We start from the raw sequence: 14,246 nt of genomic DNA on the forward strand, positions 1-14,246 counted from the left end.
CTATGGACAGTTTTTATTTGATTTGGTAATATTATAGTACTAAGCCTTTCTGGTTATGTAATTATATGATGCTCAAAACAAGTTTTTGTTAGGCGCACGAAAGTCAGTAGCCTATGTTTCACTACATCTTTCTGGCATCATTCATCCATCATTTAATTTCAATAATGATATGTCAAAAAATATCGTATGGTTGCTTCAAACTAGAGCATTGTATTGTTTAAATCAGTTGGTGTTGGCATGTGAAGGGCCAATTGGTTCATGTATGCATATATAACATTTTATTGGCATTAGTGATTGTCAACAAAATGGTGTTTCTCGTTATATGCCGAAAGAAAAATGAACACGCAGAAATCAGGAATTATTGAGTGAGCTGAACTAAAGGGTTTTACAAATTGGTAATCTAATAGTATTGTGGAGGAGTCGATATAGCGAATTGTAGGTTGTAGTAATAAAAATTTCATAGACTAAAACATACGATTATGGATGTAGTATGTTGGTGTCACGGAATAGAAAATGGTGTTGGTCATATGTGTGGGAGGATAAATATAAATATTCGGGGCATAGTTTACATAGGATTTTGAAACCTGTACCACAAATGCGGAAAAAGCGAGTTTGGTGTAAGGCAATATTTTCAGAGAATTTGTGATGTTCACACCACAAAATCTTTAAACACAATGCCTTCGTATATCAATAGTTCAATCAGCTCATTTATCAATAGTTTTGGAAAATCAATCACAGCTCATTATAGTTTCAAAAAGAATCAAATAGAAAAAAACTTATCGATGTTTTAGACCATGATGAGGAATCAGTTGGCTCCTCTGGTTCTATAGCAGCATCATCTGTCCCTTTGAACATCTGTCCCTTTGTCGCCCAGCCAGACACCCCTTTATCTCCTCAAACCCCTTCCTCACCCATTACATCCTCCCCTGATCAGTCACCACATGCACTTGTCATACATATTGAGACACCAATCATCCCAACGTCTCCTACTAAACCATTCGATGTCAACTACAAGTCGGAGGCCACAAAGGACATCCTTAAGATTCAGCCTATACCAGCTTGTAAGTCACTTTCATTTTCACTATCACATTCAGTAAACTTGGAATATAATAGCACCTACTAAAGCACCCACGATAGCACCCACTATTAGCACTCACTATAACACCTACTATAGTACCTACCAAAGCACCCACGATAGCACCCACTATTAGCACTCACTATAACACCTACTATAGTACCTACCAAAGCACCCACTATAGCACCCACTATTAGCACTCACTATAACACCTACTATAGTACCTACCAAAGCACCCACGATAGCACCCACTATTAGCACTCACTATAACACCTACTATAGTACCTACCAAAGCACCCACGATAGCATCCACTATTAGCACTCACTATAACACCTACTATAGTACCTACCAAAGCACCCACGATAGCACCCACTATTAGCACTCACTATAACACCTACTATAGTACCTACCAAAGCACCCACGATAGCACCCACTATTAGCACTCACTATAACACCTACTATAGTACCTACCAAAGCACCCACGATAGCACCCACTATTAGCACTCACTATAACACCTACTATAGTACCTACCAAAGCACCCACTATAGCACCCACTATTAGCACTCACTATAACACCTACTATAGTACCTACCAAAGCACCCACGATAGCACCCACTATTAGCACTCACTATAACACCTACTATAGTACCTACCAAAGCACCCACTATAGCACCCACTATTAGCACTCACTATAACACCTACTATAGTACCTACCAAAGCACCCACGATAGCACCCACTATTAGCACTCACTATAACACCTACTATAGTACCTACCAAAGCACCCACGATAGCATCCACTATTAGCACTCACTATAACACCTACTATAGTACCTACCAAAGCACCCACGATAGCACCCACTATTAGCACTCACTATAACACCTACTATAGTACCTACTAAAGCACCCACGATAGCACCCACTATTAGCACACACTATAACACCTACTATAGTACCTACCAAAGCACCCACTATAGCACCCACTATTAGCACTCACTATAACACCTACTATAGTACCTACCAAAGCACCCACGATAGCACCCACTATTAGCACTCACTATAACACCTACTATAGTACCTACCAAAGCACCCACGATAGCACCCACTATTAGCACTCACTATAACACCTACTATAGTACCTACCAAAGCACCCACGATAGCACCCACTATTAGCACTCACTATAACACCTACTATAGTACCTACCAAAGCACCCACGATAGCACCCACTATTAGCACTCACTATAACACCTACTATAGTACCTACCAAAGCACCCACGATAGCATCCACTATTAGCACTCACTATAACACCTACTATAGTACCTACCAAAGCACCCACTATAGCACTCATTATAGGCTTGTTATTGTATTAGTTTGTTGGTATGTTGTTTTGCTGCATCTGTTTTGAGGCATTGGTTTATATGTGTTAGAGTATTTGATTTAGCAATATATTGTTTTATTTTGATCTGGCAAGATGGCTAGTTCTGTCTAGCAGTTATGGCTAAGGGGTTTAGTGTGCTGCACATTGTTTTTTTCTAAGGAGGGAGAGAGGATTGTGGTCTATTCCAAGTCAGGGTAATCTTACTAACTAAATTTAGCAACAAACAAAAATAACTGTCCAACCTCATTATTGTATTATACAAATATGTTTGTCATCAGCCAAAGAATGACCCAACATGTCTATAAAATGAAACTTTCATATTCAATATTAATGCATTCCGAGGTTTGCTTTGTATTTTAAAAGGTATTGTATGTTGAAGTTCATGTTTTTACAAAAATATCCTGTATTTTATTTAGTTCGTTTTATAACCCAAAATCTTAATTAATGATAAATTCTACACATACATGTAGCATTACAAAATGTAGTATGTAAAACTATTGAAAGTTAAATATAAAAAACTAAATTATATGCCAAAAGCTAAATTAATAATAATGATAAATAAAAAAGTTAGTATTGTTGCTTTATTGAAGGCTTGGCATTGTGTAGGTTCATAGGTCAAGGTTGTCATAGAAATATTCTAACTATATACCGTACACTAACTTAGACTAGGTAATAGATCTAAAAACTTAAACTTGTACATCTTTCATTTTTTTAAGTTTCCTGGCCTCACTTTCATTTACGAAACTATGAAGGTTGTATATTAGCCGTAAAGCCAGATATTTACTCAAACTGTTCCTTGTACCTACTGTATAAATATACATCTTAATGTTGGTCTGTTGGTCTGTTGGTCTGTTGGTCTGTTGGTCTGTTGGTCTGTTGGTCTGTTGGTCTGTTGGTCTGTTGGTCTGTTGGTCTGTTGGTCTGTTGGTCTGTTGGTCTGTTGGTCTGTTGGTCTGTTGGTCTGTTGGTCTGTTGGTCTGTTGGTCTGTTGGTCTGTTGGTCTGTTGGTCTGTTGGTCTGTTGGTCTGTTGGTCTGTTGGTCTGTTGGTCTGTTGGTCTGTTGGTCTGTTGGTCTGTTGGTCTGTTGGTCTGTTGGTCTGTTGGTCTGTAGTTTGTTCAGTTGGTCTGTAGTTTGTTCAGTTATAACAATTAAAATCTAGGAATGAAAAGTCTGCAATGGTCTGGATTTGAACTCCAAATTTCGCAGTCTACAGACAGGCATTTCTGACCATTACGCTAAGCTATCTTTATCAATTTTCCTTGTCTTACCTATCATTATGGCTATTGCAGGTTACAAGCTAACTTTGTACTTTTTATTAATTAATATTGCCTTTTGCGTTTTTTTAAAGTTTTTTAAAAGCATTATAACCAGAACCTGTTTTTTTCGATTTGTCGTTTTTAAATGTGCTGTTTCAATGTCAAATGTGCCATTACATTCCGTCAATTTTTGGTTCTTTTTGAGGGCAATCGCTAAAGGTTGTGAACACTAATAATTGATATCTCATTTTCACATTTGTACCAACATCATAATTTTGATGGATAACTTCTGCTGCAACAGTAACTTTTTTATACGCAAACTCCTAAGTACTAATTGTTCATTTTTATGATTTTTATTTTGGTTTCTCAGTTCGTAATAATTGTATAAGTGTCAAATCATTTTTTTTGTAGTAGTATTGACTATCTAGCAATTACTTGCTAATTATTTCACATTTAAACATCTTTACAGATGTTTTACTTTTTTCTCTATATTTATTTGAACTGCGCAAAACACTTGTCCCATTATATAAAGTTTAATGATTAGAATGGTATATGTTGTTTCAAGTTAAAATAAATTTTCTGTGCAAAAACTTTAAATTACCTGGGCAACGCCGAACATGTACCAGTATTTATTGTATATTAGTAAGTTTGTGTGTTGAGTTAATCAGTGAATCCATGCATGTTCTTATTCATGTCACGTTTTCATAGATGCAAGCACTCTGTACTCTTCTCTTCCTGCCTGTCACATCAATGCCATTGGGGATGCAGCTAAGTCAAGTCCACTGGCAGAAGAATCTGTGGATAAATTAAAATCTTCAGCATTACTGGATTCTGCCAGTACTTTAGGTCTGCAGAACAGCAATCCGGCAGCGGTTAGCACTGCTGTGACTAGTCATGGGTCAGCAATGGTGAGGCCTAGGCAGTCCTCCAGGCTTCAGCAAATGGCCAAAGATTCTGTGGAAGATGATAGCGGTGAGACATCACAAACGGACACTCAGTCACTTATTAGGAGCGTACAGAAGGTGGGAGTGGTGTCACCTGTTGATAATGGTCAAGTCTTAACACATGATACAAACAAAGGTACATCTCTTGAATACCTTTCCAAATTGCCAGAATCTTCACCAGAGCAAATCATTCGAGCTCCTCTCAATACGACAGAAAGTAGGGAGAGCGCAGAGGATGCACAGAGCAAACACATTATCCAAAACAAAGATAATGCCCATAATGAAAAGTGTTCCCACAGCAAAGACAATGATCTGAGCAAAGAGGGTGCCCAGAGGGAACAAGGTTCCCTGAGCAAAGAGGGTGCCCAGAGTGAACAAGATTTCCTGAGCAAAGAGGGTTCCCAGAGTGAACAAGGTTCCCTGAGCAAAGAGGGTTTCCAGAGTGAACAAGGTTCCCTGAGGAAAGAGGGTGCCCAGAGTGAACAAGATTCCCTGAGCAAAGAGGGTGCCCAGTTTGACGAAGATTCCTTGAGTAAAAAGGTTACCCTTAGTAAAAAGGGTGCCCAGTCTAAAGAGGGTGCTTTGGATAAAGAAGGTGCCTTCAGTAAAGATGGTTCTCTGAGTAAAGAGGGTGCCCTCAGTAAAGAGGGTGCCCTCAGTAAAGAGGGTGCCTTCAGTAAAGGGTATGCCCTCAGTGAAAAGGGTGCCCTAAGTGACGACGATGCGCAGAGCGGAAAGGGCAAAGTCTTTAGCAGTTCAGCAAAAGATAAAACAAACAGCATTCCTGAGTAAGTAATCTCATTTTTTACCATCGTGTAAGTTGCTGCAAGGGTTGGTTTAATGTTCTCCACCCAAAATAGTTGGCAAAGCCAAAGATCGATAATTTATAGATATTTAGTTTGACATTGACCTTGAAACTGTTTTTCAAAAAAACAAAGAGTAAGAGTATGGAACATGTTTGACATATTTGCCTTTGATTTCAGAATAGTAGCCCTAGTATGATGTTTTTGTATCATTACACACCACCTCTTCTTCATTGGACTGCATTCACTCTCTTAGTTCATATGAAACTCTATTTTGCATTTACTGGGTTCAATTACCTGCCATGACAATCAGTGCACAGTGGGACTTGTTGACGCAGACGTTCTAGCGCCGGACTTTTGGTGTAACGATTTCTAGTACAGGCTCCAAGTTCAGAATTTATCCAACTTTCGTCGTGGCTCATGGCTCAATAAGTTTCAAGTAAAAGTGGAAGGGAAAAATGTGCCCATAATGGCTACATTTACACATTTGACAGATACAATTCTCAAGATCCTTCAATGGATTTTTGGCGATGTGAACAAAAAACAATAGATGCGGCTTACGAGCAGTTTTTTATGTACTTTAAAGAAAAAAGTATTCTGTGTGAAGTTTTATGAAAGAAAACCTTTGTTTTTTACAAAAGCAAATGATGATAATAACAAAATACATTGTTATTATCATCGTTTTATTTGTTTACTGTATATAAGCATAAATAATTTATTCAGTGCGAAAATAGCAGCACAAAACAGTCTAGGGACAAAAGGTCTGGCGCCAAAAGGTTTTGCATTAGAAAGTTTTGGTCAGAACGTCCTAGACCACAATCAGTGATAGGTGAGGCAGACAGCAAATGCATACAGCTTACATGCTATAATTTATAGGGACACAGAAATATAATGTATAGTAACACAGAAGTATAATGTATAGTGAAAGAGAAGTATAATGTATAGTGACACAGAAGTATAATGTATAGTAACACAGAAGTACAATGTATAGTGACACAGAAATATAATGTATAGTGACACAGAAGTATAATGTATAGTGACACAGAAGTATAATGTATAGTGACACAGAGGTATAATGTATAGTGACACAGAAATATAATGTATAGTGACACAGAAGTATAATGTATAGTGACACAGAAGTATAATGTATAGTGACACAGAGGTATAATGTATAGTGACACAGAAGTATAATGTATAGTGACACAGAAGTATAATGTATAGTGACACAGAAGTATAATGTATAGTGACACAGAGGTATAATGTATAGTGACACAGAGGTATAATGTATAGTGACACAGAAGTACGTATAATGTATAGTGACACAGAAGTATAATGTATAGTAACACAGAAGTATAATGTATAGGGACACAGAAGTATAATGTATAGTGACACAGAAGTATAATGTATAATGACACAGAAGTATAATGTATAGAGACACAGAAGTATAATGTATAGTGACACAGAAGTATAATGTATAGTGACACAGAAGTATAATGTATAGTAACACAGAAGTATAATGTATAGTGACACAGAAGTATAATGTATAGAGACACAGAAGTATAATGTATAGTGACACAGAAGTATAATGTATAGTGACACAGAAGTATAATGTATAGTGACACAGAAGTATAATGTATAGTGACACAGAGGTATAATGTATAGTGACACGGAAGTATAATGTATAGTGACACAGAAGTATAATGTATAGTGACACAGAAGTATAATGTTTAGTGACACAGAAGTATAATGTATAGAGACACAGAAGTATAATGTATAGTGACACAGAAGTATAATGTATAGTGACACAGAAGTATAATGTATAGTGACACAGAAGTATAATGTATAGTGACACAGAAGTATAATGTATAGAGACACAGAAGTATAAGGTATAGTTTCACAGAAGTATAATGTATAGTGACACAGAAGTATAATGTATAGTGACACAGAAGTATAATGTTTAGTGACACAGAAGTATAATGTATAGAGACACAGAAGTATAATGTATAGTGACACAGAAGTATAATGTATAGTGACACAGAAGTATAATGTATAGTGACACAGAAGTATAATGTATAGTGACACAGAAGTATAATGTATAGTGACACAGAAGTATAATGTATAGTGACACAGAAGTATAATGTATAGTGACACAGAAGTATAATGTTTAGTGACACAGAAGTATAATGTATAGAGACACAGAAGTATAATGTATAGTGACACAGAAGTATAATGTATAGTGACACAGAAGTATAATGTATAATGACACAGAAGTATAATGTATAGTGACACAGAAGTATAATGTATAGAGACACAGAAGTATAAGGTATAGTGACACAGAAGTATAATGTATAGTGACACAGAATTATAATGTATAGTAACACAGAAGTATAATGTATAGTGACACAGAGGTATAATGTATAGTGACGCAGAAGTATAAGGTATAGTGACACAGAAGTATAATGTATAAAGACACAGAAGTATAATGTATAGTGACACAGAAGTATAGGCCTAATGTATAGAGACACAGAATTATAATGTATAGTAACACAGAAGTATAATGTATAGTGACACAGAAGTATAATGTATAGTGACACAGAAGTATAATGTATAGAGACACAGAAGTATAATGTATAGAGACACAGAAGTAACTATTAATAGTAGAACATGAGATGATGCAGTAACTGCAGCTTTGCTATATATTACTGCTGGTATATTTAGGCAAATCGCTTCTAATTATATTTATTTATAGAATTATTTCCAATTTGTCTTTTTTATTTAGAAACTTATGATATTTGTTTGTAGAAATTCACTTACATGGATGTGTAATCGTCTGGGATTACCTGATATATTCACTCTGTATACGAATGATTTTAAGGACTGCCCACTCCTTGACAATAAGGTAAGATTCCAAGACAATCACAAATGTAATAGCCTGTTTTGTACAAAAAAAAGCATATTGTTTTACCTTAATTAATGTCAGATATGAGAGAAAGTTTACCGTTTCGGAGATGTGTACCCTTGGCTGTGGACTTCCTTATCTTGCCAGCTATTTGAGTTTAGAAACTCAGACAGACCTGTGGCTTGTTAGAACTGAACCTGTTCTTGTTGTGACATATTAGGTTGGATTGGCTACTGGTGTGGGTGTGGATGTGGTTATCGATAAGAAACCAGAAAATATTTCATCTATGCCTCTGGACACTATAGTGCTTACATCCCCTCCAAAGCTGCCCCCGGTACCAGCAGCTGCCAAGGTAACATCTTGTAACGACCTTTTTAATCCAGTTAATTGTATTCACCTATATTCATTCATTTGCAGCATTTATGTCAGCTTGTTGCATTCTGACATATAGTCATCCCTCTGCACAAGAAGTTGATTCGCTTCTATGTCTGCTGCAATTGCTTACAGTTGTATGTTGGAGCAAAAATTATAAAAATAATATTATTTGCTATAATAAAAGCTGTAGCCGTTCATCTGAAGCCAGCATTGGAGGTTGGGTAATAACATTGCACCTTACGAGAATCATTTTAATCATTCTAGAACCAGAACCACTAAGAACTATCAGACTCATTAATCATTCTAGGCGTCCCTATAATAGAATCCTTGAAAGTAATCCTTCACTTTCATGGATTCTACTATAATAGGGAGTTATTGTACATATACTTACTCCCTGTGCTTTATTGATACTCCAGATGATTTCTGGCGGCACTCTAAACTGTCAGGGTACTAGTATGTATAATTTATAATATTGTAATTCATTTTACAGCCAGGAAGATGACCTTGTACAATATTTTAGTTGATTTTATTAGAAAGTATCGGTATTATTTTATCATTTGTGATTGTCTTTGATGTTTGAGGTGATCTGACTGCCAAGATGTTTTAGGATTAGAATACATAGTTTACCTAACTTTATGGCAAGTACATAGTCTACCTTACTCTATGGCAAGTACATAGTCTGCCTAACTCTATGGCAAGTACATAGTCTACCTAACTCTATGACAAGTACATAGTCTACCTTACTCTATGGCAAGTACATAGTCTACCTAACTCTATGACAAGTACATAGTCTACCTTACTCTATGGCAAGTACATAGTCTGCCTAACTCTATGGCAAGTACATAGTCTACCTAACTCTATGACAAGTACATAGTTTACCTAACTCTATGGCAAGTACATATTCTACCTAACTCTATGACAAGTACATAGTCTACCTAACTATATGGAAAGTACATAGTCTACCTAACTCTATGGAAAGTACATAGTCTTCCTAACTCTATGGAAAGTACATAGTCTGCCTAACTCTATGACAAGTACATAGTCTACCTAACTCTATGGCAAGTACATACTCTATATCACTCTATGGAAAGTACATAGTCTACCTAACCCAATAGCCAGTACATAGCCTCAATCCTTAAATGTTATATTTTATTGTAGCAAGAGTGCTCAGGTGGTCTCATCTCAAAACTAGAGCTACATCCAAATGATATATTCACTCAGGCTTGGTAACCTGGAAGAATGATTAATACAGACTGACTTGTTTGCAAATGAAAACTGGATTTTTCATGACCTTTTATGTGCATAAAAGGAACATCCTTAATATTCGAGTAACAGCAATGTTTATATTTAGGCGTTTCCATAAATAATAACTTGACATTTAGAGTTATTTGATGCCAACTACACATGCACATTATAAAATTCTTTGAATTGATGCAGTACTTTCTTGACTTTCAGATGAATGATGGGACATCACAAAATGTCCCATCATTTATGCATGTTGCACTTCATAGCTCCGGAGCTACCTTTTTGAAAGCAGTAAATTTTATATTATCTGAAAGTCAAGAAAGTACTGCATCAATTAATTTAAAGAATTTTATAATGGGAGCAAATGTGCATGTGTAGTTGGCATCAAATAACTCTAATTGTCAAATTATTATTTATGGGCATGCCCATTTACAGTAGATGTGAATATATGTATCTGAAAATCACCAATTTTTATATTCAAGTAAGATGTACATGTTTGAATAACATCAACCTTTATGTTCATATAAGATGTGCATTTTACTTAATGTTTTTCGTTGGTCTTCTTTTTAGGCCTCAGCAGTGGTTGCTAAGGAACTGGCATTTTATTTGTCTTTTTTTTAGGCCTCAGCAGTGGTTGCTAAGGAACTGGCATTTTATTTGTCTTCTTTTTAGGTCTCAGTAGTGGTTGCTAAGGAACTGGCATTTTATTTGTTTTCTTTTTAGGCCTCAGCAGTGGTTGCTAAGGAACTGGCATTTTATTTGTCTTCTTTTTAGGCCTCAGCAGTGGTTGCTAAGGAACTGGCATTTTATTTGTCTTTTTTTTAGGCCTCAGCAGTGGTTGCTAAGGAACTGGCATTTTATTTGTCTTCTTTTTAGGTCTCAGTAGTGGTTGCTAAGGAACTGGCAATTTATTTGTTTTCTTTTAGGCCTCAGCAGTGGTTGCTAAGGAACTGGCAACACGAACTCTCTACGCAAACAATTCTTCAGCACGCCAACCTTCGAAAAAATCTAATAAAAATAAAAAAAAGAATTGGCGCAAGAATGGTAAAAGAATGAAGGTTTGTCATCTCTATTCTTGGCTTACCGAAAACTTCAAATTTGCTTACATTTCTTTTGTTCAAGTTAGTTTAAAGGATAAATTCTAACTCGCTGTTTTTAGTATCTGGCATTTGTGTCTTGACGGATCCTATTTTCTTTGTTAAATGTTTTTAGTATGTGGACAGGAAGAGACTAATGGATCCTGATGCACTTGCAGCTGGTCTACAGACCTCTGCCCGACCGGTATGTTTGCACTAACCTCGCTCTAAAGAAATATGTCCGACCCTGTTGATACAGAATCTTTTTGTTTCTTTTGATAGAAATAATTTCTGTCAAAACATTTTGCGACAGATGATCGATGTCTATAATTTCAAAATTGAAGTTTTGTCATAGTTTCAAACTAAAGTTTTATGAAATCACAACAAGGTTTTGTACTATTAGGCCCATTTTTTTCCAGCTTAGCTGTTATCAGGGACTCATTAATGTTAGGTTTGTCATTGCCCTAACAAGTACTTTTACCAGAATAAGAGTAAGCTTGCAGTGACAAGTAAAAGAGAGACAGCACATATACCAGACGTTTCAGAATAAATCTGTAGAGAAACACCAATATTTTAGCCTTGTGCTTGCATTTTATCATATACTATAACATAACTAACTATGCAAACAGTTCAATCTGAAGTACTTCATATAAAGGAGTGTTTTTGATGAGTCATTGCAACTCCCAACACCTGAAAAAATTCTGTTTTCAAGTATAGAGCTGAGTGCATAGAATAATTCTTAACCGTTGTCGGTTTCGCTAGAAACCGTTTCCACCATCTTAGCAATATAAGTGTGAGTTGTTTGACAAAAAAGTCGTTAATTTCAAAAAATGTTGACTCTGAAAAGAGCCTTTTGTAGCCTTGGAAACTGAATTCATGCTAAGTCCGAGTATTCTTAAGAAGGACTTTGTAGGTAGTTTGATGGTGGGAAACACAGATACAAAATTTAGCATGAGCCAAGTAGGAGTTGTGTCTCCATTGAGCCAAGCTAATAGTTGAAGCAAACAGTTGATTGGTGGCATTTTGCTAACTTGTAGTAACATTTGCAAGAAGCTGCTATGGGAATCGCTGAACTTCATGAGTGTGTTTTTTAAATTAAAAGGGGATGATGAATCATCTGAGGATTGGTTAGAATGATTATAATCGATGTCACTATCTATGGTTTTATTATGAGGAATATGTGAGGTCCATTTCACTACTTTGTGCTACAGATTTAGGTTTAAGTCATAGCAAACAGTTTTTCTTTCATCCGTCAGAACTGAATATGAAAAAAGATAACACCTAAAATCCTTTGTGGTTAAATTTTTGGGAACCAATTTACTCCGTTACTCGTAATGATTGTTTTCAAAATGTTTCTGCCACGAGCCTTTATAGCGACTTTCTACCAGAATATACTCTATAAATGAGCCACTATAGTGGTTTTCCTTAGCAAAATAATTTCCGAGATTTTTTCATAGTAACCTTCACCTGACCTTGAAAACATTTTAAGTTGTGAATGGGGCTACTATAGTTTGACCAAACGTGAAACAAGAGCTAAGGTGCTTGGTAGTGTTGTTGTTGCGTTCACAATGGTCACTGATCTCTAAATCAGTTAAAGCAGTTTCTTTAGTTTTGTGAATTTGTAGTTTAAACTGGTATCAGAAGAATCATCATACCCAGTGACTACCATATTTAGGCTTTCTTTTATCATTATGGCAAATACTCCATTTGAACATCACCGTTCTTTTTGTTTGTTTGATCATTTATGTGTCCCGATTTGTATCTATGAATCCTAACTTCTAGAAGTAAGTTACTCAGTCATAGAGTTTTTAGTTGTGAGTTTGAGAGGCACAGTGTCACTTTAACATCATTGATTATCATTATGCACTTGACAACAAAGGGCAGGTTGTTATTAGTGTCATTGCTGACTGTAGGCTTCTACTGATGAACCCCCTACTCAGTCTTCTCGCACCCTCCTCTCCTACAGTGATGACGTCCTATTTGATGAAGCCCCAGTAAAGAAAAAAAAGAAATGATCGTATGAAGTGCTTCCGTGATATAAATTAGCTCTTACAATTTTTCTACCTCTGAATTTTTGTAAATATATACTTAACATTTTTGAGCTAGTGAAGGATTATGTATTGCTCAATAAAACAGAAAATTATTAATCTTATAAAACTCAAAATATTTAAGATATATTGCTGATGCAAATAATATATAGTGTATCAGTCTTGTTAAATTCATAACTAAATGTGTTTATGACACACTCTTGTTCAGCTCATATCAACTCATTTTGAGCTTATGACTCACTTTTGTTAAAGGTTGACTTGCAACACAATTCTCATTAAAGTTATTTATTATCAAAAGATTCGCCATGTCTTACTCTGCTGTGTTGTAGGTACAAAGTATGTGGAAACTTGATTACAAGGTCTTGAAAGCTCAAAAAACGAACAGTTAATCGCAGTCATCACGAAAACGCTGAGGTTGGAATCCTTCTCGAAACAGCTCAAATTTGATATAGTTGAATACAATGCGCTTCTGTTTACACTTTCATGCAACCTCATTCGTCGAAATATTTTCACAAATAAACTTCACGCATTTAATAAAACCGTGTCTATAATTGTCTTTACGCGTCTGTTTCTTTATAACTGTAATGCTGTAACTTTGAGCACTGATATCTCAAAACCTAGCCTAAAGATTTGTTAAATCATTTAACCTTAGCTCGAGGAGGTGCATATCATCCTCTGATGAACATGAGGTGCCTGTTGGTCACCTGTGATGGTGGAGATGTCCTGCAGAAGCTATTCGCACTATTTGGGCATTCGTACATATTTTCGCAGAAAATATTGGTCACATGATCGGATTATGATTAGATGGTTAAACTAAGCTGAAACGAAACTAAAGTAGCGAGCATCTATATTTAATAAGGGCTTTTCGGTAGAACCCGAAGTGTTTGTCATAAACTAGTGCTACGAGAAGTGTTATATTGAGCATTTTATTGGCCTTTCATTTCACACGATAACATGTCGTGCTAAAACAATAACCATGTTGAGTTGAGTACGTCATCAAATTAAAGGGATTCCACCTACGACTGTTTTTTAACTTCGTTTTTGAGCTTTTAAGAGCTTGTAATCACATTTTTCCATATTTTGAACCCATAACACAGCAGAGTAAGACATGGTGAACATTTTGATACCAAATAACTGTAATGCG

General features: G+C 36.0%; 1 protein-coding gene across 2 annotated transcripts in view; it reads left to right on the forward strand.

Moving 5' to 3' along the window:
• Nucleotides 1-13,191, forward strand: part of LOC137405946 (serine-rich adhesin for platelets-like) — a 15,474-nt gene extending 2,283 nt beyond the window's left edge. For both annotated transcript variants that reach the window (XM_068092426.1, XM_068092427.1), the window contains exons 3-9: nucleotides 792-1,061; nucleotides 4,421-5,444; nucleotides 8,262-8,358; nucleotides 8,579-8,710; nucleotides 10,905-11,036; nucleotides 11,191-11,259; nucleotides 12,968-13,191. In XM_068092426.1, the coding sequence (XP_067948527.1) occupies nucleotides 792-1,061; nucleotides 4,421-5,444; nucleotides 8,262-8,358; nucleotides 8,579-8,710; nucleotides 10,905-11,036; nucleotides 11,191-11,259; nucleotides 12,968-13,069 (1,826 nt within the window). In that variant the 3' untranslated portion in view covers nucleotides 13,070-13,191. The remainder of the gene's footprint in view (nucleotides 1-791; nucleotides 1,062-4,420; nucleotides 5,445-8,261; nucleotides 8,359-8,578; nucleotides 8,711-10,904; nucleotides 11,037-11,190; nucleotides 11,260-12,967) is intronic.
• The last annotated feature ends 1,055 nt before the right edge of the window (nucleotides 13,192-14,246 follow it).

This window comes from Watersipora subatra, chromosome 10, assembly GCF_963576615.1.
Source record: "Watersipora subatra chromosome 10, tzWatSuba1.1, whole genome shotgun sequence".
Lineage (NCBI taxonomy): Eukaryota > Metazoa > Bryozoa > Gymnolaemata > Cheilostomatida > Watersiporidae > Watersipora > Watersipora subatra.